This window comes from Crocuta crocuta, unplaced genomic scaffold (genome assembly GCF_008692635.1).
Source record: "Crocuta crocuta isolate KB4526 unplaced genomic scaffold, BGI_CrCroc_1.0 scaffold176, whole genome shotgun sequence".
Classification (NCBI taxonomy): Eukaryota; Metazoa; Chordata; class Mammalia; order Carnivora; family Hyaenidae; genus Crocuta; species Crocuta crocuta.
In genome coordinates, this window is record NW_027531905.1 from 5,936,915 (window position 1) to 5,964,050 (window position 27,136).

General features: G+C 38.4%; 1 protein-coding gene across 3 annotated transcripts in view; it reads left to right on the forward strand.

Annotated features, from left to right (window-relative positions):
- The window catches only part of ITPR2 (inositol 1,4,5-trisphosphate receptor type 2), a 490,032-nt gene that overhangs the window by 302,831 nt on the left and 160,065 nt on the right, over positions 1–27,136 (forward strand). For all 3 annotated transcript variants that reach the window (XM_077774582.1, XM_077774583.1, XM_077774584.1), the window contains exons 38-41: positions 16,976–17,084; positions 17,587–17,774; positions 23,573–23,756; positions 24,451–24,707. In XM_077774582.1, the coding sequence (XP_077630708.1) occupies positions 16,976–17,084; positions 17,587–17,774; positions 23,573–23,756; positions 24,451–24,707 (738 nt within the window). The remainder of the gene's footprint in view (positions 1–16,975; positions 17,085–17,586; positions 17,775–23,572; positions 23,757–24,450; positions 24,708–27,136) is intronic.

A 27,136-nucleotide genomic window follows, 5' to 3' on the forward strand; every position in this document is an offset into this window, starting at 1 on the left:
ACTTCATCTGCAGCTAGAGCAGACATGTGGAAGTTCCTTTCTGCCCTGCCATCCTCGGGTTGTTTGTACACTGGTCCCACACACGTCCCAAACGTGGCCACACATGTCTGTACGCTGGTCCCACAAGTGCTTCCGAGTGATTATTTTCTGTCCAACAGAGGCCAAGATAGGACGGACAATATTTATTTCACAGTATGATGTTTTAGGTGATTTTGGAAACAGACATCTGATTCTAAGGAAATTTTCTCATTGGTAAGTCGTGACAATGATAGAAAACCGAGGTATTTGGAAATAGAGAAAAAGGGATAAGACAGAATATACTTACAAGAAAGCATTGAATACCTGCTAAATCCTGGAGATGCTTTGCTGAACAAGCTCGTATACCCCCAGAGAGTTGAGAAAGTCAGGTAACAACCGAAATGGACAAAGGTGGATTAGTTTCTCTTTCTCTGTTTTGTTTGTTTGATTTGTTTTGTTTTTTGTTTTTTGTTTTTTCCTTTTTTTGGAGAAAGAGAGTGAGAGAGAGCATGCACATGAGCAGGGAAGGGGCAGAGGGAGAGGGAGAGAATCTTAAGCTGTCTCCATGCTCAGTGGAAGCTCAGCCCCAGCCTAGATCTAATGACTGTGAGATCATGACCTGACCCAAAATCAAGAGTTGGTTGCTTACCGACTGAGCCTTAATGAGGTGACTTGACTTAATGAGGGAGAAGTCCTGAGTGCTGAAGAGTTTTTCCCTAGAGGCTAGGGCAGCGGTACCCAGAAGATGGTTTTTCCAAGAAGGTGACACGGGTGCCGAGACCTGAAAGATGTGTGTCATTGGCGAAAGCAGGAGGAGCCTTGCAGTGGCGCACGGGGGAGGCAGGCACAGATCCCCAGGTGCCGCACTGCTGATGGGGGCATACTCTTCTACCTTGAAAACAACTGGACGCCTGGCAGCAAAAGGGACTGAGGGAAGAACTTGGTTACACTTCAGGTCAAAAGAAACTGAGAAAACAGGAAGAATTTGAGCGAATTGAAATGATAATGAATAAGAAGTAGGGGAAGAGAGTTGATCACAGTAAAAAAACTTGATTAGAGTAGAGCTCTGTTTCATATAGGTATGTCTCTAGGGAAAGTTCTTGTGTTCTTCTACTACCAATTCCTCAATGCCCTCAATACTTTGAATGAATGTTTTCTAATTTTTCACAAAGTTGTCTTTAGCATTAAATTAAAACAAATACACACTTCTCAAAAACATTTGGGAACAGAAGAATACGGTTGACTCTTGCTGCTAAGCTGGGTACTATCTTAGTTGGTTATGAGCATCAAATGAGATATTTGTGAAATTGTTCCTATACCTAATCAAATACGGTAAAACCTTGGTTTGCAAGCATAATTTGTTCCAGAAACATGCTTGCAGTCCAAAGCATTTGTATATCAATACAAAATTTCACGAACCATTGACTCAGGTGTGATTGTGTGACATTCGTCATCACAAACTACTCCTACTGCAAGACGTCGCTCATTTATCAAGTTAAAATTAATTAGAAATGCTTTCTTACAGAACGCTCACGGAACAAGTTACTCACAATCCAAGGTTTTACTGTATTGGTTTAATTTGATTCAAATTTACTGATTCATTTGTCTCCTTTGTTAAAACAAGTTGTGTCCTTTCCCCTCATTCATGCTGGAGCTCATGTAATGGCTGGACTAAGTGGTCCAAAGAAAACAGCTACATTTCCACGCATGCTGATTATCTCTAGAGTTCTGGGAATAAATCCCAACTTGACTGCCTAATTGTGGAAGAGATTTGAGGACAAGGAAAAAGCTAATGCTGTAACTTTCTCACTCTTCCTTCTCTAACCTGTTACAGGTGAGAACAAACAGGTGTGTGGTCAGGTCTTCTCAACAAAGTGGTGTGGGAAAGATCTCCTTTTCTTACGGAAACTATGTGTATTTTTCTTATGCTTTATTTGTCTGATTCCAAAATGGTTCGTGAATAACACTGTGGCTTTTGTGGTACATCTGGAAGATATGTAGTCTTATTTCATGGGAAGGAGCAAAAGGGTGGTGAGTGGAGTACCCTGGTTGTAATTACAGTGTACATTTATTTGGAAAGATCAGCATATTAGTCTGCAGTGGCCAGATTAATTAAACTCAGCTGGGATAATTCAATCTGGTTGGTTCCTACAAAAGCTAAAACTCTTGAGGCTTGCTGTAAACCTTATGATGATAGAAGCATTTTCAATATGTCTCTCTCTCTCTACTATGAATTATAAAGCAACTTAAAAACTAGTCTTGTAAAAATTTTGCCTTCCTCTCAAAAAGAAAAAATGCCAACCTTATCCACTTGTCAACAAAATGGATTCTAACATCTTTCTTCAGGTGGATTCGTATTTTTTGTTGTTAATATATTTTAGAAGCATAATTTCTGTGAAGTTGTTTATAATTTTTAGTTTCTACACCTCCAGTGATGTGAGGTATCCATGGAAACTGTCTAGCCTATATTCAGTGCAGTGGACTGCCTTCCCACGCAGGTCAAGATACAAATAATCCTAGGTACTGGCTCGATTTACAGTGCCTTAGCCATTAGGCAGTTTTAACAAGAAATTGGCTTCTAATTGACACATACATTTTCATATTTAATTAGCAGTTTGAGCCTCTACATTTTACTAACAGATGTAACATTCAAAACATGTGCCATTGTAATACATCTGTTCCACAGATGCACTTAACGGAAGGGGCTTTGCGGCAAATAGCATTAATGCCTCTGCTGCCTAGCAAAAATTTGAACAGACTGATATTATTTTCTTTAAGATGTGTTTTTAAAAAATACTTACAGAGTGAATCATCTCAACCAATCTAATGGATTTTCTATTTCCATAACAGCTTTTTTGAGGTATTCACACACCGTAAAATTTACCCTAAGTATCTGGTTCAGTGGTTTTTAGTTTATTGACAGATTTGCAACGCCCACTGTCTAATTTTAGAACATTTTCATTACCCCAGAAAGAAGCCCCATACCCATAGGGAGTCACTCTCCATTCCCCCACCCTTAACTCCTGACTACCACCAATCTGCTTTCTATCTCAATCGATTCGCCTCTTGTAGATGTCTCATGTAAATGAAATAATAAAACATGGGATCCTTTATAACTGCCTTCTTCCACTTAGTGCAGTATTTTCAAGGCTCTTCCATGTTGTAACATGTATTAGTACTTCATTCACTTTTCAATGCAAATAATATTCCATTGTATGGATATACCATATTTGACGTACCCATTTAGCATTTGAAAGACATTTGGGTTGTTTCTACTTTTCAGCTTTTAGGAATACTGCCTCCATTAACCTTCATGTACAAGTCTTTGTGCAGACATATCTTTTTATTTCTCTTTTGTGTAGTCCTAGGAGCAGAGTTGCTAGGTCACATGATAACCGTTTAATTTTTAAAACTGTAATACAGTTTTCCAAAGCGGTTGTACCATTCTATATTTCAGTCAGCAATGTATAAGGGTCCCAGTCTTAACCATCCTAACAGGTAGACAGGGGTACAAACGGGAGTTTTTTTTGTTTTTTTTTTAAGGAGAGCAATTTAATATTGTTCATGCTTCTACATTAATTAAATGCATTTCTATTACTTATTTACTTATCCATTGCTCTTGATTTGTAAGTAAGTATGCCTCTTATCTCTATCCATACTGTCATTTTCTTTACCAGTCTTAATGTAGGCCCAACTCAGCATATGACATCAAAACTTAAATTGGTGGTAAATTGAAAGTATCGTATAGAATGTGGAGCAATGAAAAAAAGGCAAACACTAAAAACATATAGTTCAATTATAAGATTAATTCCTAAATTTCTGGCAAAATTTAATCTTGCTTTGTGTGAACTGAAAAATGGGTATGATAGTGATGCCACATGCTCTAAAGCTTAGTAGTTTCCAGTGCTGGATTAAGCCCATTCAATATAATATATTTGTCAATTCTACTCTGCCATCAGTTGGGTAACTAGAAGGAAAAAGAGCTCTGTCAGTTGAGCTGTAACACACTATTGATTTTGGAGTGACCTGTCATTTGGAAGTGTTAAAATGTGGAGAAAAAAATGTGTGTTAGAGTCATTGAGATTGAGGGGCGCCTGGGTGGCTCAGTTGGTTAAACATCCAACTTTGGCTCCAGTCATGATCTTGCTGATCGTGAGTTCAAACCCCATGTCAGGCTCTGTGCTGACAGCTTGGATTCTGTGTCTCCCTCTCTCTCTGTCCCTCCCCCCTTGCACTCTGTCTCTCTTTCAAAAATAAATAAACGTTAACATTTTTTTAAAAAAAAGAATCATTGAGATTGAGATATAATAGGGAAGGAGGTGTTATGGGTACTTCTTCCCCCCTCCTTGGAGGCAACCCAGCCATCTATGCTTTCCTCTGCCCAGGGGAAAAAACAAGACTTTTAACACTTCAAGACTTGATAAATACCTTTTATAAGTATACATAAATACCTAGGAGTAAAAAAAAATGATATATTACCCAGACCACACACAGAAAAATTAGGAGAGGTAGTTATTATTTTAGGGGTATGAGATCAGCAACCTATGGTTCACTGGAATGATTCTTTCTCCTCTCCTCTTCAATTTACTAATTAAAAATAGCTGGATGTTTACCTCAAATCATATTTATTAAAGTGTGTAAGCTTTCTTTTCAGCCCGAGGATGTTTTTTGCTTTGTTTCTTTCAGAAGCCTACATCAACAGGCGATTCATAAGCCTGTAAAAATTATGTTTACAATGCAGATGCCTGGCACCCCAGCTTTACCAAGAAGCTACTCTTTCATAACAACAAATGTGCTTTGCATGTTATCAAAAATCACGTATTACTTTGTTAGTGCCCTGGCTTCTAGTTACAGTTCTAGGTATATAAGGTAGTGAAATATCTGCTGGGGTATATGCCAGAGGGAATCAAAATGGTTTTCAAAATGGTGTTTAAAAGACCATAATAAACTTATTCAAGGACTTTCTGAAAGAGTCTGCTTTTGAGTTAGGCATACGACCTTTAATCAGCTAAGCATCTTTAGGTTTGTTTGAATTAAGACCTCTCTTTTGGGGAGTAATAATTGTATCAGTACTTTGAAATGTTGATGAATATTTAAGGAATTCCTGGTTTCTACTAGCTCTAAATCATTGTCTCATGGTTTTTCACTGTGAAATTCTTTGACAATTATGATTAACATGGCACACAGTGAGGAGCTCATGGGGGCAGATAATAGCTTATATTAAAGCAAGCAAAATATATGGTCTCATGGGCAGTTTGATGCAGGAAATGATCAGAATTAGGTCTACATAAACTTTTTAATGTCATTTAAAAGCAAACACTGAAGTAAGAAAATGATTTTCATTTTATGAGGGAAAATTGAGATAAAAGAATTATCTTTAATTTTATCCTGAATTAAAATTATGACACTAGGGGCACCTGGGTGACTCAGTTGGTTAAGCTTCCAACTTCAGCTCAGATCATGATCTCATGATTTGTGGGTTCAAGTCCCACATCAGACTTTGTGCTGACAGCTCAGAGCCTGGAGCCTGCTTCAGATTCTGTGTCTCCCCTCTCTATTTGTTCACTTTTTTACCAGATTATTTTTTCCATTGATTTGTAAGCATTCTTTATATATCCACATACAGTAAAACCTTGGTTTGTGAGCATAATTCATTCTGGAAACATGTTTGCAATACAAAGCACGCGTATATCAAAGCGAACTTCAAAAACCACTGGCTCAGTTGTGATCATGTGACATTCAGCATCACATACTACTCATATTGCAAAACATCACTCATTTATCAAGTTAAAATTTATTAGAAATGTTTGCTCATCTTGCGGAACACTCACAGAATAAGTTACTCTGTATTCTGAATTCTAGTTCTCTGTTTTTTGAAAAGCCTCTGAATACAGAGTGGAAATTAGGGGGCACCAAGTGAATATAAGGAGACTAGTTAGGAAGTACACTCTTTCCTAATGAACAACCATTGCATGATAATTTTATAAATGTATTTAATACTCCTCTTACATTTCTCATGATAAAAATGAATATTAGGAACATGGAACATTGGTTTTCCTACTGATGGTACTTTAAGAAAAGTTGGTCTAAATTGGCTTCTGATGAATTCTGCTTTGTGCATGTAGTAGGGAAGGTTGAAACCTATGCACATGTAGATGTTGTTTTTATGAAAACACCCTACTGATCTAATTGGCTCCAAAGTAATCTTCTACAGAATTAATGCTCTTTTCATTTTCCTTCTCTTAAAAATTTGTAGAAGGTCAGACCTGGATATTGACGTGAGCGGGTAAAGCTACTTCTGTGTACATGGCCCTGGGTGTTGTAATGTCCTGTACATCCCGTGAGTTGGACAAGTCTTATTTTCCTGTAAACATTTAAAAAATATTACAACCACTGTTTACTTAGCACTCGTTATAGATTAAGGACTTAAAACTTTTCATATGTAATTTACATATAGCCCTGCAGTATAGCTATTATTATTCACAGATGGGAATATTTAGTCTCAGGGTTAAATAAAGTTCTTGAGATCACAAAGCCAGGGGCAGAACTTGGATCCAAACCAATTACATTGGTCTCCAAGACATCATCTTTTCTTATATTTTTTAAATTTTTTTGTATAGTTTATTTTGGAGACAGAGAGACAGAGCATGAGCGGGTGAGGGGCAGAGAGAGAGGGAGACACAGAATCTGAAATAGGCTCCAGGCTCTAAGCTGTCAGCACAGAGCCCAATGCGGGGCTCAAACCCACGAACTGTGTGATCATGACCTGAGCCGAAGTCAGATGCTTAACCGACTGAGCCACCCAGGCTCCCCAAGACATCATCTTTTCTACAGAGTACACAGTCTTTTCATCCTCGGAGTTTCAGAAACTACATTTATTATGTGTTAAGCTATGTATAGACATTATCTCATTTAATTCTCAAGATCTTCCTTTGAAATTGTGCGATGCGTGGCTCCTCATCATTACAGCAGCTCCATAAATATTTCTCTCCTACCTGAAGAACTTCTAAATATATTCTGAATTTGTTAAAATTTGGCTTTCTTTTGTCAAAATATTTGCATTGATTATAAGTAATGCAAGTGTTAGTTTTCTCCCTCCCTTTTAAAGACACTTTCTTTCATTGTATATGGGACGAGGGATGAGCTCTCCTTCTCTCTCTCTCACTCTGTGTGTGTGGTCCGGGGCTGGGAGTGGGGTTCTCTACAGTATTGTTCCCTTGACAACTTCAAAGTCATGTCTTCCTCTCACTGCCCTGTGGGCCAACACTCTGTTGGCTATGATCGTAGTTCACAGCTTTGAGCTCACAGATGGCACTGAGAACATGAGACTGCAGAGAAACAGGAAGGTCTACACAGGGCACGAGAGGGCTGGTCTTCCTTCTCGTTCTGTCCTGTTTCTTACCTCTTGTGCCGCCAGCCTGCAAAGTGGCACCCATATATCAATCTTTACTAAAGAGTTGTGGAAATATAACAGGCACCACAACATGTGAGGATTTAATTTTTTTTGTTTTTTTAATGGTCTATTTAGTTTTGAGAGACAGAATATGCATGGGGAGGGGCAGAGAGAGAGAGAGGGAGACACAGAATCCATGAAGCAGGCTCCAGGCTTTGAGCTGTCAGCACAGAACCCAATGCGGGGCTTAAATCCAGGAACCAGGAGATCAGGACCTGAGCCGAAGTCGGATGCTAAACAGACCGAGCCACCCAGGTGCCCCACAGCACATGAGGATTTAAAAGAGCAAGCTAAATGGGACTTTTCTCATTATCCAGGAGAAAACCTCTCCCATTGTACTTCATGACGTTACTCAGATCTGAGTTGGTTCTCTCATTTATTCTCATCTCCTCCCCCTCCTCCTTTATCCTCTGGTTTTCTCTGGGACCCCTCATAAACTGGGTCTGTTACTGAACTACATACCTCACCGTATCATCCCTCAGGGACATAGTCATTGCAGAAGCTTTGCAATGACCACTTGAAATTCCATTTTTCCCAGCCCTTGGTGTGAGAGCAATGCTTGCATTGGTGGCATATTAATTTTATTTTGTCAGGAACAAATGGCACCCAGTAGGTTTCCACACTATGTACCAGGTGATTATGGGCTTAGCCTTAGTGGTTGTGTGCACTGCCATTTGAGCGTCATTTTATGAGGTAGTGACTTATGATGTGTGTCTGGTAGTTGCGTTTCAATAGTGAAATGGTATCTAAACCTTGCCTATTTATTTCTTGTTTATTTACTCTTCTTTCAGCTCTTTATGTTCTGTAGGTCAGATAAAGACTGCTTACTCAGAACACTAAGCAATCACAAGCAGAAGAAAAATCCATTCACCAGTACCAGGGGTGAGGGATTGCATATGTTCTCAACCTCTGAATTTAAGCAGACCCTGTATTTAAATTGCTGAGGTGTTTGAGTCTCTTGAATTTGATACCAGTCAGCGTGCTTCTTGGAAATCAAATGCTGAGAGGCTTTTATTATATCCCAAGAAAAGAAATAGTTTTCTTTTACTCCTCACTAGTTACGGGGTGCAGGACCATACCCTAAACAGCCTTTTCAGCAACCTGTTTGCCTATAGGCTAGGTTATTTGATCATCGTGGAGTGATGACCCAAGTCATTTTTATCTTTAGCATCATTGTCAAATGTTTACATATGATTTACTGTTTAAATGTTTAAGTTTCACAAATGGAATCAAATGTTCTGGTAAGGATTATTTATATTGAAAAACAGTGTCATGTGTCTTAAGTCTATATATTTGGAAATTCTCTCAGCATATGCTGCCCAATTTTTTGCCCCCCCTTTCCTAAAAGTTCCTGACACATGTTAAAAATGCAGGATGTCCTTACAATGAATAAGAAAAAAAGGGAAGGAAGGAAGATAGAAGTGTATTGCCACAGTGGTGTATGAATCATTTGTTTTAATACTTTTCACTCCTTTTTATAAGCCCTTTTACTGGAATTGTTGAGACATCCATATGGTTTTCAAGATTATAATGATATGTTGTTATATTGATGAAGAGCATTTTGTGGATGTATAGAATAACTACTCCTATTGACGTTTGTATTTTTCATCTTGTGAAAGCTGGGAAGAAGCATCCAGAGAAAGAACTGCTTTCGCTGCTTGGAGTCAGTGACTAAGAAATTCAAACCATTAGACAGCTAGGTTATAGGAGATTGGCCACATTTTCCCAAAGGAGTTCCTTGAAGATGCAGTCGATTATAATGATGGACCTAATGTAATTCCAATTAGGGTACAGCTATTGCAGTAATTTATTTGAAATTAAAAATGTACCTTTTTACCCCTGGAGATTCAAGTGAGAAAAAATATCTAAGCAGACATGCTGTCATTAGACAAAAAGTTTAGGGAGACACCAGTTATGCTAAATCAAGTTTAATATTAAAATGAGACTATGTGGAGACTACAGGTACATACAGTAACCTCCTTACAGATCTTGTCCAAGCTGATTAGTAGCTAAGCGATAGTCTTTGAGGGAAAATCTTGAAGTAAGCACCTAAACTGCATCCAGTTCACAGTTTTCATTACATTTTGAATTTCCAATTGAGGCCTTTGTTTTCTAGGATTCTGGTTGTGGTTGTCATAGTTTGATGCTGTCTTCATTATATTTTCCACAGTGGAAAAAATATTACTTTAATGTGTCATTTTTCCATGGGCAAAGGAACACATGTGGAATCAGTACCTCAAGTATCATGTCCTTGAACTTTTCACTCTTAAAGCTACTAACCTATGATGGCAAACAGTGTTGGGCTTTCTCAAAAATCAGAGAAAATCCTTAGTCCTTTTCTAAGACTAATAACTTTTTGTTATTCTTTCTATGCATGAAAAGCAATGATTTCTAAGCTTAATTTTTGATACACTGGAGTTGGTGCAACAGGAAGCGGCCAGGAAAGAAACGGCCCTCCCTGATCTTCACAAACTGTCAGCATGACTGCTCTGGCCACAAAAGATGTCTTTTTATGGAGATGTTTTGTTGTAATTTCAGAAGGTGGTTGTTAGTTATCTTGGCTCCATGACATTAGCACATCTGGGATGTGTTCACATGAAGACATTGGCTACAAGCTGTGTCTTGTGGCCTGGAATTGACTCTGATATTGAAAAGGCTGGAAAGGACATTTCTTGCTAGTTGGCCTAATCCAGCAAGGACACCCTCCATGGGAAGCCCAGTCAGGAATTCATTTTGGAATTGAAGAGTGAATAGAAGTCAAACTTCTCAGTTGTTGTAGAATTCTTTTCAAAATGGCTGAATGTGCTTTTCGTTCTTTCCCAAATTTCTGCCTTGACAATTCTAGCTCCCAGGCAATTATTTACAACCCTGGCACCAGAATTTCTGCCAGTGACTCTGCTATTAGTTTATTGGAGTTAAAGAAACTTGTGGGAATGGCTGGCATCTAAATTATCACCACTGTAACCCATCACCGATAGTGCAGGCCACTAAGGATGTCCAAAGACGAGTGGGAATACAGTACTTGCCTTGATCCTCAAGTCAGAACTTGGTATTTGGCAGAAGAAATCTGTTCTGCTCAACCTACCATGTAGCAATATCTGAAGTTTTCGAAGCTTCAACGAGGATAACTAAAACAAATGATAGAGTCCCATTTCATCCATACCTATTCTTTGTTCACTTTTAGTGCCAAAGTTTGCCTTTGTTGAGAACCGTGGGGTTGGAACCACAGTAGAATTTTTCCACTTTAGTTGGACTTCTAAAAAGGTCTATTTTATAGAGTGCAGTGTACACATATTAGCTCACACAGACAGAATTCCAAGGACTGATTAATAGTGGACACATTGGGATTTTCAGGTAGTTTATCACTTATTATTTTTGCCATTTTCTTAGTGGGTATAGAAATGTTTTCACTTATGTGGGAAGGTTTGGTATAAAGTGAGAAAGTGTGTACAAGAGCGCTTTGTAAACTGAACACTGTTGTGTGATCTGGATAATATTAATACAGCAGCAATAATATCGACTCCGCACAACTTATGTCACATCTACTGTGTGCTGGGAACTGTTCTAAGTATTTTACAAGTTTTTACCTGTTTAATCGTCACAGAAAACCAAGGAAGATAAGCGATATGACTCTTCCATTTGAACGTCATGGGATTGAGGGCCAGGGGGCTGGAACGCCTTGGTTAAGGTCCCCCCGGTGACATGTGGCATAAAGAGGATTAGAACCCAGGCACTGTGGCTCCAGAGTTAAGAGTGGGGATAGGGCAAGTTCTTTCCTCTTTCTATGGCATTCTGAATGTTACACAGTTAGAAAATAGATGCTGCTGACAAGGCTGGAACTGGATAAGAAAAAATTTTTAAATCCATCAGATTACTCATTTGATTTTGATATTTATGAATCTGACAAGCATGTGTGATTTCATTTTATCTGCCCAAGGAAAATTAGGAATAATAACAAATGTGATGCTTATTTTAACTTGATGTGACACACCTCTCCTCTGTAGTTGGTTTTGACCGGTTTTATTCTTATAGCAATGCAAAGAGCATTTTTAAAAACAAAGGATAAAAATGCAGCTCTCTATTTCTCCTTTTTAAAAAAGGCACACCATTCTTTTATCTCTTGGTTGGGTTCTTGGAGTAATGTGGTTAAAAGGCTCTCCTACGCAGAATGAAAAGAGAGCTAGTTCACAGGTACCCAGGGGCTCTGCTTAAAGCAGGTTCTCTTCCAGACAGGGACATGGACTTGTGTGATTTTAAGAAAAACAGGCCTGGATTTTCATGTTTTTCAGCTTTATTTATTGTAGGTGGGCTAACTGTATCTTACAGAATCTGAGTGAGAAGCAATACATTGATCTGTACAGGTGAGAAGCATGGTTACTGTAACAAACTGAGCTACCCTTTATAGAAATTTTGTGCCTAAGTAGAAATATTCTCACATTTTTCTTCCCAACTTACCACTTCAATTCTGTAGTTAATGGGTCTAAAAGTTCTCTTAGAGCATCTCCTTCTGCTATAATAAGATACACAGCAAAAGCCCATTTGACTTCAAAGAAATATTTTATTTTGTTTTCCCTCTCCTTTTAGAAAGATCATTTTTTTTGATCTGATGAAATTAGTTCAACTCAAAAGGCTTTCTCTTAAAAAAGGGACAGACTTTTTTCTTTTATATTCTCTAGGTTCTCTATTTCTTCTGAGACTGGTAATCACCTTTACTTACTACAATACTATATGAAAAAGTCTTCAAGGAAGAAAATATGAAATAGGGAGCGATGATAAATGTGTTCTAAAAATTTGATTATCAATAAATAAAAGTCACTCTAAGGATAAAGAACTCCAGGAACTCTGTCTACTAAAATTCTTGGCACTGTGACATTTAGGATATATTTGCTGTGCATCGACTGTGCACAAGACAGCTTTTCTCTGACGATTGTATGCTTAGTAGGGGAGATAAGCATGTAAAGCCTCTTCGAAGTCAAGCGTCTTCGAAGTTTTATGTGCTCCCATAGGGCCTAAAATATGTGCCTGTTATGGTACTGACCTTATTGTAAACACTTTGAGGGGCAGGTTACATCTCATTCACTTAGAATAGTGTCTAGGGGCACCTGGGTGGCTCAGTGGGTTAAGTGTCCCTTTTTTGATTTTGGCTCAGGTCATAACCTCCCGATTCATGAGTTCAAGCCCTTCCTTGGAGTCTGTGCTGATAGTGTGGAGCCTGATTGGGATTCTCTCTTTCACCCTCTCTCTCTGCCCCTCCCTTGCTTGCATACTCTCTGTCTCTCTCAAAAGTAAATAAGCTTTTGGGGCACTTGGGTGACTCAGTTGGTTAGAAGTTCCACTTCAGCTCAGGTCATGATCTCACGGTTTGTGGGTTTGAGCCCCGCATCGGGCTCTGTGCTGACAGCTCGGAGCCCGGAGCCTGCCTCAGATTCTGTGTCTCCCTCTCTCTCTGCCCCTCCCCTGCTAGTTCTCTGTCTCTCTTTCTCTCAAAAATAAATAAACATTAAAAAAAGAAAATAGAAATTAAAAAAATAGTGTCTAAAACACAGTAGCTACTTAATGAGTATCTGTAGAATGAAGAGGGAGGATGGATGGTATCCATAAGGAAGGTGGAAGAAAAGCTTTTCAGAGAAGTAATATGATATGTGATACATAATCAGAAAGACTTAGAAAACTGTGGTTGAGAAATCAGCACAAAGTTCAGTTTGGTTAAATATTATGTGTGAAGGCACTATTGGAAGCTACACTTGAAAAGATAGAATAGGTAGGATTTCGCAAGTCATTGTCAAGATGAAGGGGTAGTGGATGATCTCTGGAGTTTGGAGTCTGGAGTTCATCTTAAATGATGAACATGGTTCTGATCTTAAACTGAAATTGAAAGGAAAACAGGTTTAAGAAAGAAGGACAATAAGTGATGTTGAACATCTTTTCATGTGTCTGTTGTCCATGAGCATGTCTTCTTTGGAAAAATGTCTGTTTAGGTCCTCTGCCCATTTTTTAATAAGTTGGGTTTTTTCTTGGTGTTGAGTTGTATAAGTTCTCTATGTAGTTTGGATATTAACCTTTTTATTGGATATATCATTTGCAGATATCTTCTCCCATTCAGTGGGTTGCCTTTTTGTTTTGTTGATAGTTTCCTTTGCTGAGCAGGAGCCTTTCATTCTGGAGTGTCCCAATAGCTGGTTTCATTTTTATTTCTCTTGCCTGAGGAGACATGTCTAGAAAAATGTTTCTACAGCCAATGTCAAAGGTATTACTTACTGCCCATGTTTTCTTCTAGGAGTGTTACAGTTTCAGGTGTCACATTTAGATCTTTAATCCATTTTGAATTTATTTTTGTATATAGTGTAAGAAGGTGGTCCAGTTTCATTCATTTGCATGTAGCTGTCCAGTTTTCCCAGCACCATTTGTTGAAGAGGCTGTCTTTTCCCATTGTATCTTACTGCCTCCTTTGTAATAGATTAATTGAATATATAGGCATGGCTTCCTTTCTGGGCTCTCTATCCTGTTCTACTGATCTATGTGCCTGTTTTTGTTCTCTAGCACCCTACTGTTTTGATTACCGAAGCTTTATGGTATAATTTGATATCTGGGATTGTGATACCTCTAGCTTTGCTTCCCCTTCTCAAGATTGCTTTGGATATTTGAGGTCTTTTGGTGGTTCCATACACATTTTAGGATTATTTGTTTTAGTTCTCTGAAAAATGTTATTGGTGTTTTGATAGGGATTGACTTAAATCTGTAGATTGCACTATTCATCAGGGAAATGCAAATTAAAACCATGAGATACCACTTTACACCTGTCAGAAGGCTAAAATCAAAATCACAGGAAATAAAAAACTTTAACAAGGATGTGGAGAAAAAGGAACCCTTGTGCACTTTTAGTGGGAATGCAAACTGATATGGCCAGTGTGGAAAACAGTATGGAGGTTCCTCAAAAAATAAAAGCAAAATTTTCACTAGTGGGTATTTACCTGAAGAAAAAAAAAAAAAACTAGTTTGAAAAAATAGATACACCCCTATGTTTATTGCAGCATTGTTTATAGTAGCTAAGAGGGGCACCTGCGTGGGTCGGTCAGTTAAGGATTTGACTCTTGATTTAGGCTCAGGTCATGATCTCACGGTTTGTGAGTTCAAGTCACACACCGGGTTCTGTGCTGACAGTGCAGAGCCTGCCTAGGATTCTTTCTCTTCCCCTCGCTGTCCCTTCTCTCTGTCTCTCAAAAATAAATAAATAATCTTAAAAAAAAAAAACTATGAAAGAAAACAAGGAGTACAATAGCCAAGATATGGAAGCAACCCAAGCGTCCACGGAGAGATGAATGAATAGATAAAGAGGTGGTGTGTATATATATATATATACACACACACACACACACACACAATGGAAATATTACTAAGCCATACAATAGAATGAGATCATGCCATTTGATCAACATGGGGATGGATCTAGAGGGTATAATGATACAGCGAAATAAGTCAGTTGGAGAAAGACAAATACCATATGATTTCACTCATATCTGGAATTTAAGAAACAAAACAAGTAAACAAACAAAAGAAAAAAGATACAAACAAAAAACACTCTTAAATATAGAGAGCAAACTTGTGGTCACGAGAGGGGAGGTGGGTGGGGGCTGGGTGGAATAGGTAAAGGATTAAGAATACACTCATCTTGATGAGCACTTAGTAATATGTAGAATTCATTGATCACTATACTGTGCTCCTTAAACTAATATAATTTTGTCTGTTAATTATACTTCCAGAAAAAAAAAAGAGGAGATCATTCCATTGTGACAGATTGAGTTTGAGGTGCCAGTAGAACCTCCAGATGAAGATAAGGAAATCTAAGTGGAAACAGGATGAGAAGCTTAGGAGAGCCAGGTCGAGCCGGAGGAAAGACATTTGGCAGTCAGACTGCAGAAGTGGTTATGCAACCAGGGATCAAATAAAATCGCTGAAGGGGAGAGGGAAGGGAGGAGAGCAGCAAGACGAGAATTGAAGATGAAATCTCAGGGCATGAGAAGGAGGTCTGACCAGAACATGAGACAGAGAGAGAGAGAGAGAAGGAACAGTGAGGGCCATGTGTCAAAGTGTCATGGCCTTGGAAGGTGTGCCTGGGGAGTGGCATGGGGCACAGGGTGTAGAAATGGCCTGAGCGGCTCCGTCAAGCATTGACTAAAGCTCTTGCTTTACCACCTGTTAGCTGCATTATCTACATCCGGTTACCTGAGCTCTTGGGTCCCAGTGTTGTTACCCCCAAGATGGGACTAATACCTCAGTAATTGCTGTGTTAATTTAGTTTTAAAAAGTATTCTTTAATAATACCTTAAAGTTACTCTTGTCTATTAGAAGAATAAGAGCCAATAAAATGGAAAACCTGGAGTTATCCGTATGTCTTAAGTACATCAAGCAACTGTATTGCAAAATATGGTTTGTTTGTGTTTGTTGTTGTTGTTGTTTAGTTTATTTGTTTTGAGAGAAGGCACATGAGCCAGGGAGGGGCAGAGAGAGAGGGAGAGAAAGAATCCCAAAAGGTGAGCCCTACACAGGGGCTTGATCTCAGGAACTGTGAGATTATGACCTGAGACAAAGTTAAGAGTTGGTCATTTAAATGATCGAGCCACCCAGGTGCACCAGCGAAATATAGTATTTTAATTTTTTTAAAGAGAAAGAGAGGGAGAACATGATTTGGAGAGAGGGGTGGGGGGAAGGGAGACAGAGAGAGACAGAGACATAGAGAGACAGAGAGAGAGAGACAGAGAATGTTAAGCAGGCTCCACAGTCACACAGAGCCTGAAGCAGGATTTGATGTGGGACTTGACCCCACAACCCTGATCATGACCTGAGCTGAAATTGAGAGTCAAATGCTCAACCACTGAGCCACCCAGAAGCCCCAAAATATAGTATTTTAAAAATGTCATGTCATCAGTATAATGTTGAAGACTTAGGAATTTCTGAATTACAAAGGAATACACTTGTCTTTTGCCCATCCATTTCTGAATAAAGCCCTTGGAATTTAAGTATGTTCACTCTGTTTTATCAAGCTTAATTTTGTGAGCACCTGTTGTATGCCCAGCACTTTCCTAGCTCTTTTTACCAAGCTCCTCTTAAATAGGGTTTTTGGTTTCCAATTCTCAGGGTATTTAGTAAGCTGTGTCTTCTTTAGGCATCACTCGTATTCTTAGCAACCCTTCAGCCTTTGAGGGAATCTTAAATTTATAGTGCATAAATTTTCATAGTACACAATCTCTTGTGATTTTCCCGGTACACTTTGTGGAAAATACCATAGTTTATTCTATTTCTGGAAGAAGCAATATCATTATTATTTTCTTGGGAAGCATTTGAAAATTTTTATCTCAGAAAATATTATGCTGTATAAAATTAATTCTTCCATGTCTCAACATCATTAATAAAATGCATCTTAAGTGGCATTTTAATGTACTGCTACTTTCCCTTTTCATTAGGAAAAGAAACAATAAGAAACACTTTTCTTATCATTTTTATTAGGGTAACACATTAAGAAAAATACTCCTGAATCGCTACTTTAAAGGAGACTATGGAGTTGGTATCAATGGACATCTCTCTGGAACCTACAGCAAATCTACGCAAGGGGGAGGTAAGACTGATCATTCCCCTCATTCTAGAATTCTTGTCACATGCCTTCATGCCGGTGCTATGCTGGCATTTTACTTAAAATAGCATAAATATAAAAAATTCACTTAAAAAGCTCTATTAAAAAACCTTTGTACAAAATTTTGCATTCATAAAACAAATGATTTGAACATGAAGACTAATTTTGCCGTTAGGCTCTGGAAAACACTAAACAATGTCATAATTTCTCTGTATGCAAATTAAGCACAAAAATAAAGCTAATTTTCTTTTCCTAAAAATATTTCCTATTAAGAAAAAAACATTGAATTCCAGGTGTCATACATTCGATAGAAAGCTATGTTTTTATAAACTTTTGACATTTTTTTTTAACCCAAGCTCCTATTATATTTAATGGGGAAGGGAAAACATTCCAATGATAAATATTCTTAAGGTCTAAGAATTCCAAAACATTGTATACTAATGATGTCTGTAATTAAGATTTACTTGTTTATTTTTCCTAATCACAGGGAGCTTTTCGGGACAAGATTCAGATAAGACGGGCATATCAATGTCAGATATTCAGTGTCTACTAGATAAAGAAGGTGCCTCTGAACTCGTCATTGATGTCATAGTGAACACCAAAAACGACAGAATTTTTTCAGAAGGCATTTTACTTGGCATCGCCTTGCTCGAAGGAGGAAATACACAAACACAGGTACCTGTTTATCATGATGAGCATTATGTTGGTTATTTGTATTTCTTATTTACTTATCATAGAAACCAAAGAAGGTAGTGTCTGTTTCTCTTAGCTCCTCATGGCTATCTTAAAAAAAAAAAACAAAACCCTAACAACTTTCACATTTTCCTTACGAATCTATTTGATTTACTGTAGAAACTACAGACCTTCACAAATGGCTCAGTGAAGCAGAGCATTCCTTAGAAGCATCTTTTCTAACATCATATCAGAAATTCTGATTTGTTGAGGGAAACTTGTGGCCTACGTTCAGCAGAGAAAAACATTTGGACTCATCTAAGAATTAAATGTAAAAATCAATAGATCTGTCCATTCAATGAGCTAGTATGTATCAACACCTCACACAGTATTTGGCAGTAAACAGGTTTCAGTAACATTGACCACCCCTCTCTGCCCATCCTCTTCCATTTACTTTTCTAGAAGTTTGGAATAGCACCTTTACTTGATGCCCCAAATCTCCCAGTGCTTATTACCCTGATGCTGCCGACTAAGTGCGTTCTCCCTGATCCAGGGAGAGAAGAACCATTTCATTCATTCATTTATCCTAGGAGAGGGGAGGTGAAAGCTGTTATCACCTGCACGCAAGGATCATCACCCATGCTTTCCCAAAAAGCACACACTTTTGGGCTCCTCCACTCCCGAAGTTCAGAGCACACCGGGAGAGCCCAAGACCGAGCCGGGGGTGTTCCCGGAGGATGTGCGTCTTCCTCCTTGTCCTGCGCTCACCAAACCTGCTCTTTCCAGATTTGTCTTGGTTGGAGAAGGAAACTATGCTTACAGCTAATAGGAAATTGCAGAATCAACTTTTCCTATTCCTGCCAAGTAGACGCCCTATCTAACTGAAAGCTGGGATCTTTTCCTTTATTAATCCACCAAATGCAACGAACAACAGAAATTTCTCCATGCCCAATAGCAGGTGGCTTTAGGAATAAAAGCCTCATGAACAACAGATGTCACGGTGACCAAAAAGCATCTTCCAAACACTGATCCCCTTAGTTGAAAAACAAACTTTGAAAATTCTTGTGGTAGTGAAGCTGCGGCACAAATTCTTCCGAGGGACGTGGGGGAAAGTGGGTGGTGGAGGGATTTATGTGGGTTTTCTTGGAAGTAGCCTTGTCTTCTACAACCAGATATTCAGTAGGGACTTTCTAAAGAAACTGTCTAGGCAACTACATAATGTGAGACGTAGATTATCCAGACAGTAGTGAAGGAATTTTTTTTCATCTTTAGATAGAAGCAATTCTTGCGAGTAAAGCAAAGCACCTTCTAGAGTTCTGTTACTGGACCACGTAGGGTCATCAGATGAGGTAATCTTTCACCCTCCATACATATTTACGTCCTCATATTGCTGCTGAATAACTCAGCTTCTGCCAGAAGCTTCCTGTTCCACTTTAAAATTCTTGACAAGGTCTCTGCACCCCCAAATACCTTTTAGTCCCTTTTCACGTGATGTTTCTGTGGCAGTTGTCACTGGTGACTTTTTCTTTGATTTTAAAACCTTTTCTACTTAGGCCTTGGGACACCACCCTCTTCTCACCTCCTGCCATTTCTTCTTAGCCTTCTGTGTAAGCTCCTTTTGATTTACTTCACTCTTGAATCCTGCTATCTCCCAAGTTTCTTTGGACTCTCCTCTGTTTGTTTTGCTTGTTCCTTCAGCCTGACCTCATTCGTTTCTACATTGTAACTTCCACTGGATGCTGATGATTCTCCACTCCCTCTGTGCATGTCTCGACTCTACATCCAGCTATCTTCCAGGAATATTTCGTGGGATGTTCCAAAGTACCTTAAACTCAACGTGTCCCAGACTGAATGCACTGTTATTCTCCATCCATCCACTGCCCTTCTTCCTTTGCCTGCCTCAGTGACTGGCAGTCCATCCACACAGACACCTGGCCAGAAGCTGAAAGCCCACCTTGACCCTCAGCCTACTCTTCCTCAGTCCCTTCCTGAACATTTCATTGAATACCAACCTCTGTGATTCTGTCCTGTTAACGTGTCTCATATCCACACTCTGCTTTCAATCTCTGCATATCCTGCCCTCATTACTCATCCTTCCTATCTTTCCCTGGGTCTTCAGGAGGTATCCCTGATCCCAGTTTTGCGCTTCTCCAAATCATTCTACACTCTGCCTCCAAAGCTATCTTTCCAGAAAACATGTTTTTCTTCTGCTTAAAGTCAAAAGACAAACTCATTAACACAGTCCGTAAGATCCTTCATGATTTTATCGCTTCACATTTTCCCATTTTCCCTTCTTACTCCACCTCCTCCCTCCTCTGTCCTGTCTCCTGCACACCAGGTATATTAAGCTCTTTGTAGTTCCTCATCTGTGTCCTGTGATTTCTCTCACGTTGCTTTCTCCTCTAGGAGGACCCAACTCACGAGCTTCTCTTAGAGGACTTTTCTGATCCCATGTCCCACTGGGCAGCATTGTCCGGTGGTTACGACATGCCCCCGTGGTATCCTGCAGATGCCTTCAGTGGTATTTCTGCCACTTTATGGTGCCTTTTCATGTGTGCACCAGGCTCTGTTTAACAAATTATGAATCCTTAAAACTTGAGACCCCACATGGTTCATCTTTGGATCCTTTGTGTCTGATACCATGTCTGGCCCAATAAATGTTCAGGAGTGGTGGTCGTATGAANACAGGCATTGACAACCACTCCTTTATCTGAGCTCCCATAATACTTGTTTCCTTAATGTTTATTTGGCACTCTGCCTATGCTACTTTGTTTTGCTGTTACTTGTATGACATTTTGTCTCTCCAATTCAATCTCGTCTTTCTCAAAGTAGATCCTGTCCTGTCTCTGGCATTTATGTACTTTATCGCCGTTCAGCAAATATTTGTTGATGAAAAAGCATTAAATTATTTTTGTGTATGAAAGCCTTTTTAAAAGATGGGTTATGGCGATGTCATTTACCAGCCATCCCTTTTTTAGATTTGTCACTTATCTGTATCACTGTGTAACCCAGAGAGCTGCCTTGAGCTTCTGTCTCTGGAGGGTCTCACTGATGTCAACTTGAATCCTATTCCTTGCCCTTTAACAATCTAAAATCCACTTCTCCCCAAGACTCCTGTCAGTCTCCATGGGGGTTGACATTCTCACAGTGCCCTTAGGCACTAGTAACTTGACTCTCCCACTTCTGTAGTACTGGTGTAGGAATCTGCTTCCCTTCTTTATTTTATACCCTCCGGGCCACCTAAGCCAATTTATATGTTTAAAGTATATTATTAAAGATTTGTTGAAGGGGAGGACGGGAAAGGTACTTCTGTTATAATTTCGAACTGAACACTAATAATAACAATAATGAAGATAATACCTGCTAAATACCAGCCACTGTTCTTAGTGCTTCATATGTACTAACTTGGTTAATTCTCACAACAACCGGTGGGGTAACATATATCATCTCATCTTACCAAGGAAGAATCTAAGGTAGACAGTCTAAGCTCCTTATCGAGCTCCCATGGCTAGTTACAGAAAGAGTCAGGACTCAAACCCATGCTGACTGGCTCCAGGATCAGTGCTCTTAACCACTATAAACATCTTTCTGAAATAACCTTCTACTTCCTGACTCCTGGAGTCAGGAAATTTCACCGGCTGATTCACCGTGTGTCGTTATCCTAAGCTTACTCCATCTCTAGTTCCTCACTTCATGTTCCTTCTCTAGTTTCCCCCATCCTTGTTGCGGGGAAAGTCTTTCCTCTCCCATATAGATCTGTTGATGCATCGTCCTTGGTTCCTGAAAAAAACCTCAGAGTTTCCCCCATATACTCTGAAGCGTATGGAAACAGTTTGCTAATCAAAAACTGTATCTTTTACAAGTGACATCCTTATGCTGCCTGTTGAGATTATAGATGTATATATAAAACGTACTTTTTATTTTTATTAAAGTCATACTGTTCAGCTTCATAGTGCCCTGAGCTTAAAAAGGTGTAGTCTACATAAATGACTGATTATTATGAGCTTTGTAAATTTAATGATTTAGAGACAGAGAATCTAGATTGAAATCCTAGCTCTAACACTTACTAGTTATGTAATATTGGGCAAATCATTTACCTTTACTAATCATTTACCTTTACTAAACTTATTGATCTAAAAATGGAAATAAGATTACTCTCTATTAATCAGACAGTTGTACTGAAAGTATCAATGAGATCATGTTTTTCAAGGAGCTAAATAAATTATAAAACTCTGCTTTAATAGAACCACAAATTTCCTATAACTTCTTTATTAATATATTGGGAACTCCTTTCACCTTCTAACCCGGTTATATTGAAAATATTAGGATGTAAGCATCAGCTTAATTTGTGGGACTGTGGAGGTCTGTAAATGTTGCATTTGTCCTTTGAATTAACGGAACCAGTTTGACTGTTTCCCTGTAGTTGCTATGGTTACTGTGGCTTTTTGCCCTGCTTTCTTCAGGGGTTGCCAGCCTCCTGCTTAGAGCTTCCCCTCAGAGGTATGAAGCCGATTCCTCAGGCTTCATAAATTGATCTGTACTCACACACTGCCCACTCTGAAAATTGTAGCACAGACATCCATTTCAAGACCTGATGTCATTAGAGTCTTACCTGCAAGTCCCAGGACCTAAGGGTCATGGTTCTAAGCATTCTTTTAAGAAAGCATATGTTTAGGAGCCAAACTCAACCAGAATTGGCTGTTTCCATTTACTGGATTATGGCGCATTGTACTTGATTCTGGAAGTCATTATTTTTCACGTTTTCTTCACACCATCTCTCATCAAGGTTACATAACTTTTGTTCAATCAGTGTAGTTACTAGAAGCATTATTTTCATAATTTATTTTTACTTTATCTCTATTGTATGTATTGTGTGCCTGTCCCATGATTTTCCCCATATTAGGAGCATGCTTTTCCCCACCCAGTACAAATTCTATTTTCTCTGGCGTATATCACCTTTCCCAACTCCTAGCTCTTCTGGATACTCCATAAGTCACTAAGCAGACAGTGATTAGGCAGATATTCTCAAGGCTTAGTATTTCTACCTTTCACTAAGACATATTTTATCATGTGTTGAGCCCTTTCAGCATCATTATTCACTCTTCAAGCAGAATCCATTTTATGCATTTTATGGCAGGCTTGTCCTAGACCCCATGCAAAGCAATGTAGCTAATGAAGTACCAAAAAAACTTAGTGCCTATCTATCAGTGGGTTCCTGTGAGTGAGGCTGCCATGGTAACACATTCTAAATTAAATGTACTATAATTTAGATAAAGAGAAAAATAACTCTTTGTAACTCTGCATAAACCCACATTTTACAGGATGATCATTGGATCAGTGGCTGTTTTCCACTCTAGGTGACACACTTATGAGGGGAAGGATTGTGGTGACTTTTCCTTTTTGTCCTATGCCTCGTAGTAGCAAGGGCCTGGAACGCAGTAGGCATTCAATAAATATGTATTGAATCAAGACATGAGTTTACAAAAATACAAAAATCAAGGCACTTTTTGCATACAACTTCTTACAGTGCACTTGTAACTTTTTAAAATAAAATAATCAGTGAGAGTGAATTAAGTAACAGGAAAATATATTGGATTTTAGTGGAAAGTGCTAAGCAAACACAAGCTATTATTAGTATATGTTAAATAGTACAGGAGTCTGGCAAAAGCTGCTAATTTATGAAATAATGGGCACCACATGAAATATGTGCTTTTATGCATAATGTTTATATTTATTTCAAGCATAAAAACACTATTTTTCTCCCCTTGGGTATTGATATCTTAAAATATGTTTTCTTGCAGTATTCTTTTTACCAGCAATTACATGAACAAAAAAAGTCAGAAAAATTCTTCAAAGTTCTGTATGACCGAATGAAGGCTGCTCAGAAAGAGATAAGATCGACAGTGACGGTTAATACCATAGACTTAGGTAACAAAAAAAGGGATGATGACAGCGACCTGATGACATCTGGTCCACGAATGAGAGGTAAAGAAATAATTGAGTACTTGAGGGAATAGAGAGGAAAGAACCTTTAGATCTCACTTATCTCTGTCATCTCACTTACCTCAGTCTCAGTATCCTATCTGTGGTTCTGTTATGGAGCTCCGTCCTTAAATTACTATGGCCATGGGGCTGACCTTGAGTAGCTCTGTAGGACCAAATTCAAACAAGGCATTATGAGAGGAACAAGCCACATTGAAAATGTCTGACATGCATGTGGGATGCATGGTAAAGAGCAACTGCCCCAAACTTTTGAGTGTTCATGAAACCCAAATTTTAAGAATAGAAGTTACAGCACCTTACTCTAATGAAAGATCCTTGGTATTTGGAATAACGAGTCGTCAGTGAAGCAACTACAAGTCATACAAACATAACATTTGAAGTTTGGAGTATTTTTCCCACCTTCTTGTATTCAAGAATTCCCTTATTTTATATTTATCAGAAAGACATGGGCTCTTCTGAAATTGGCTAAACATTTAGATCTTTTTTTTTTTTTTAATGTCCTGTGCAAATTTAATTCTGTAGTTTCTACTTCAGATTATTTTGGGGGGAAATTGTTGCACCCCTTGTGAAATGTCTTTTAATTGAGTTGTTAGAGTATTTGGGTAGCTGGTTGTCTTGTTTTTTAATTAGCAAAAGGATGCTAATTCTGAAATATAAGAGTACTGTTTTATTTCAGTAAGAGATTCATCATTACTTTTAAAAGAGGGAATGAAAGGTCAATTAACAGAAGCTTCTTCAGCAACCTCCAAAGCGTACTGTGTGTACAGAAGAGAAATGGATCCAGAAATAGATATGATGTGTGCAGGATCGGAAGCGGGAAATGCCGAGGAAAAGTCTGCCGAGGAAGTAACCATGAGTCCTGCAATCACCATCATGCAGCCCATACTGAGGTTTCTGCAGTTGCTATGTGAAAATCACAACCGGGAGCTGCAGGTATTTGTCCTATTTTGTGTAAGAGTTATACAACCTGTGATTGTAGGTAACTAAATTCCAATAAAACTAATGTGTAGTTTTGGAGAGATAAGTGATAAAACCAATAGTGCTCTTCTGAGTCGGGAAGAAACTTTTGCATCTAAATGAAGGAAAATGAGGGGAAAATTCCTTTACATGTGAAAAAATCAGGCTCATACAGTATCAACCTTTGCATCCTCAACTCACGTCTGTTTAGCCTCAGCATCATCTATTCCTAATATTCTGATATTTGTTGAGTAAGGTCACATTTGCCTCATCTGTATCCCTCATGGTTTTACAGATACAGGGGCTTTCATCATTTCCATATCAATTCATATATCTTGAGTGAGGATACAGAGTATATTTATATGCCTTCATTAGAAACAGTTAATATAGAATAGGATTTTTAAAAAATTTTAGTGTTTTATTTATTTTTGAGAGAGAGAGAGAGACAGCATGTGCAGGGGAGGGTCAGAGAGAGAGGGAGACACAGAATCTGAAACAGGCTCCAGGCTCTGAGCTGTCAGCACAGTGCCCCGACGCGGGGCTCGAGCCCACAGACTGTGAGATCATGACCTGAGCTGAAGTTGAACACTTAACCGACTGAGCCACCTAGGAGCGCCTTCCCCCTTTTTTTTTGAGAAGAGGATTTTTTAGGACAGTAGAGGTTGATACCTTTGTAGATGAATATGGTCCCAGTCTTATATCTTCTTTGGTACATTTTTCTTTGTCAAATAGGTGGACTTAGGGGTGCTTAGGAATTTTGGCCTTTTGGTTTTTTTGCATCGTTGGTGCATACTGCTTATGTCAACATGGCATAATCACATGAAAGATGAAATAATCTCTAACAGCACCTGTTCAGGATCAGAGAGAGCAGAGTTTTAAGTTGTGTTCTCTAATAAGAGCCTAGAGTGCAGGTGTTCTGAATTGAAAAGAGATAATAGACTCATGTAAATTGAATTAAATATCTTTTAAGAAGAGGAGAAGTTCAGGAATTAATGAGTGGCAGAAGCACAGAGTCTCATGGACCACACCGTGGAGAGAGCTGCTGCAGACTTGTGTCAGGCAGAGGCCAGAGTATTACTTACAGAGGGAAGATACTGGATATGTGCCCACATGCATATGCTGATCCACTTGGTCTGTCCATGTAGTGGATAGATACATAGTATCTGATCAAATATTTTTCTAATAGGAGTGTGGGATCAAACAATTTAGAAAATGTTACTAATAAAAAAAAACCTTTGTTTTAACAGGATAAATGGTAGAATGATTCACAATAGCTAATATGTAGAATTAACCCAATGTCCATCAACAGATAGACCTATGAAATGTGGTATATGCATGCAATGGAATATTTTTCAACCTTAAAAAGGAAGAAAATTATGACATATGCTGCAACATCTATTACCCTTGAGAGATTATGCCAAGTGACATGAATCAGTCACAAAAGACAAATAGTGTGTGATTCTATTTATATGACATATTTAGAGTAGTCAAAATGACAGAGACAGAAAGTAGAGTAGTGGTTGCCAGAGGAAGAGGGAGGGGAGAATTGGATGTTAATAGGTATAGAGTTTCAGTTTTACAAGATGAAAAGAGCTCTAGAAATGGATGATGGTGACCATAGCTCAACATAATGAATATATTTAATACCACTGAACTATACAGTTAAAAATGTTTAAGATGGTAAATTTTATATCTATTTTGCCACAATAAAAAATTGGGGAAAAATCACAAAACAAGCCTAAACAAAGATAAGTGGTAGGAATAAATTCAAATAAGTAAATTAAATAATAAATCAATAAAAATAAATGATAAATAAAAATAATACTTTCCCTCTCTGTGTCCCCTTTCACCAGGTTTACTTCCCCAAAGAAATTACATTAACAGGTTATACTTCTTTCCAGAAATTTCTATTTACATAGAAGCATATTGATCTGCACATGTAAACTTTAAAAAAAAACACAGAATATATATTGTTCCTCAAGTTACTTTTTTCCATTTAGTAATACACCTTATTACTAAATTATCAGTAGGATTGTACATTAACTGAAATTTTTAATACATGCTTCTAAGTTGCCCTCCATAATGGTTGAACCATCCACTGTTTGAAACTGTACTGTTTATAAGGGATCATTTACTTGAAAATTTGATAGCTTCTTTCCCTAAAGAACTTCTTTCTAGTTTCTTTTTCCCTTTTCCTTTTCCTATTACTTGCCTGTTGGTTTCTTTTTGCTGTGTCCATATAGTTTGAAGATAATGACATTGAGAAATGTTTGTTATGAGACTATACTGATCAATTTAAATTCTTGAGGAAAAAATTTAAGAGTCTTTTTCTTAAACCTAGGGGAAATTTAATAAATGTGAACACTTTCTTATAAAAAGCAATTCCATTCCACATTGCTATGGGG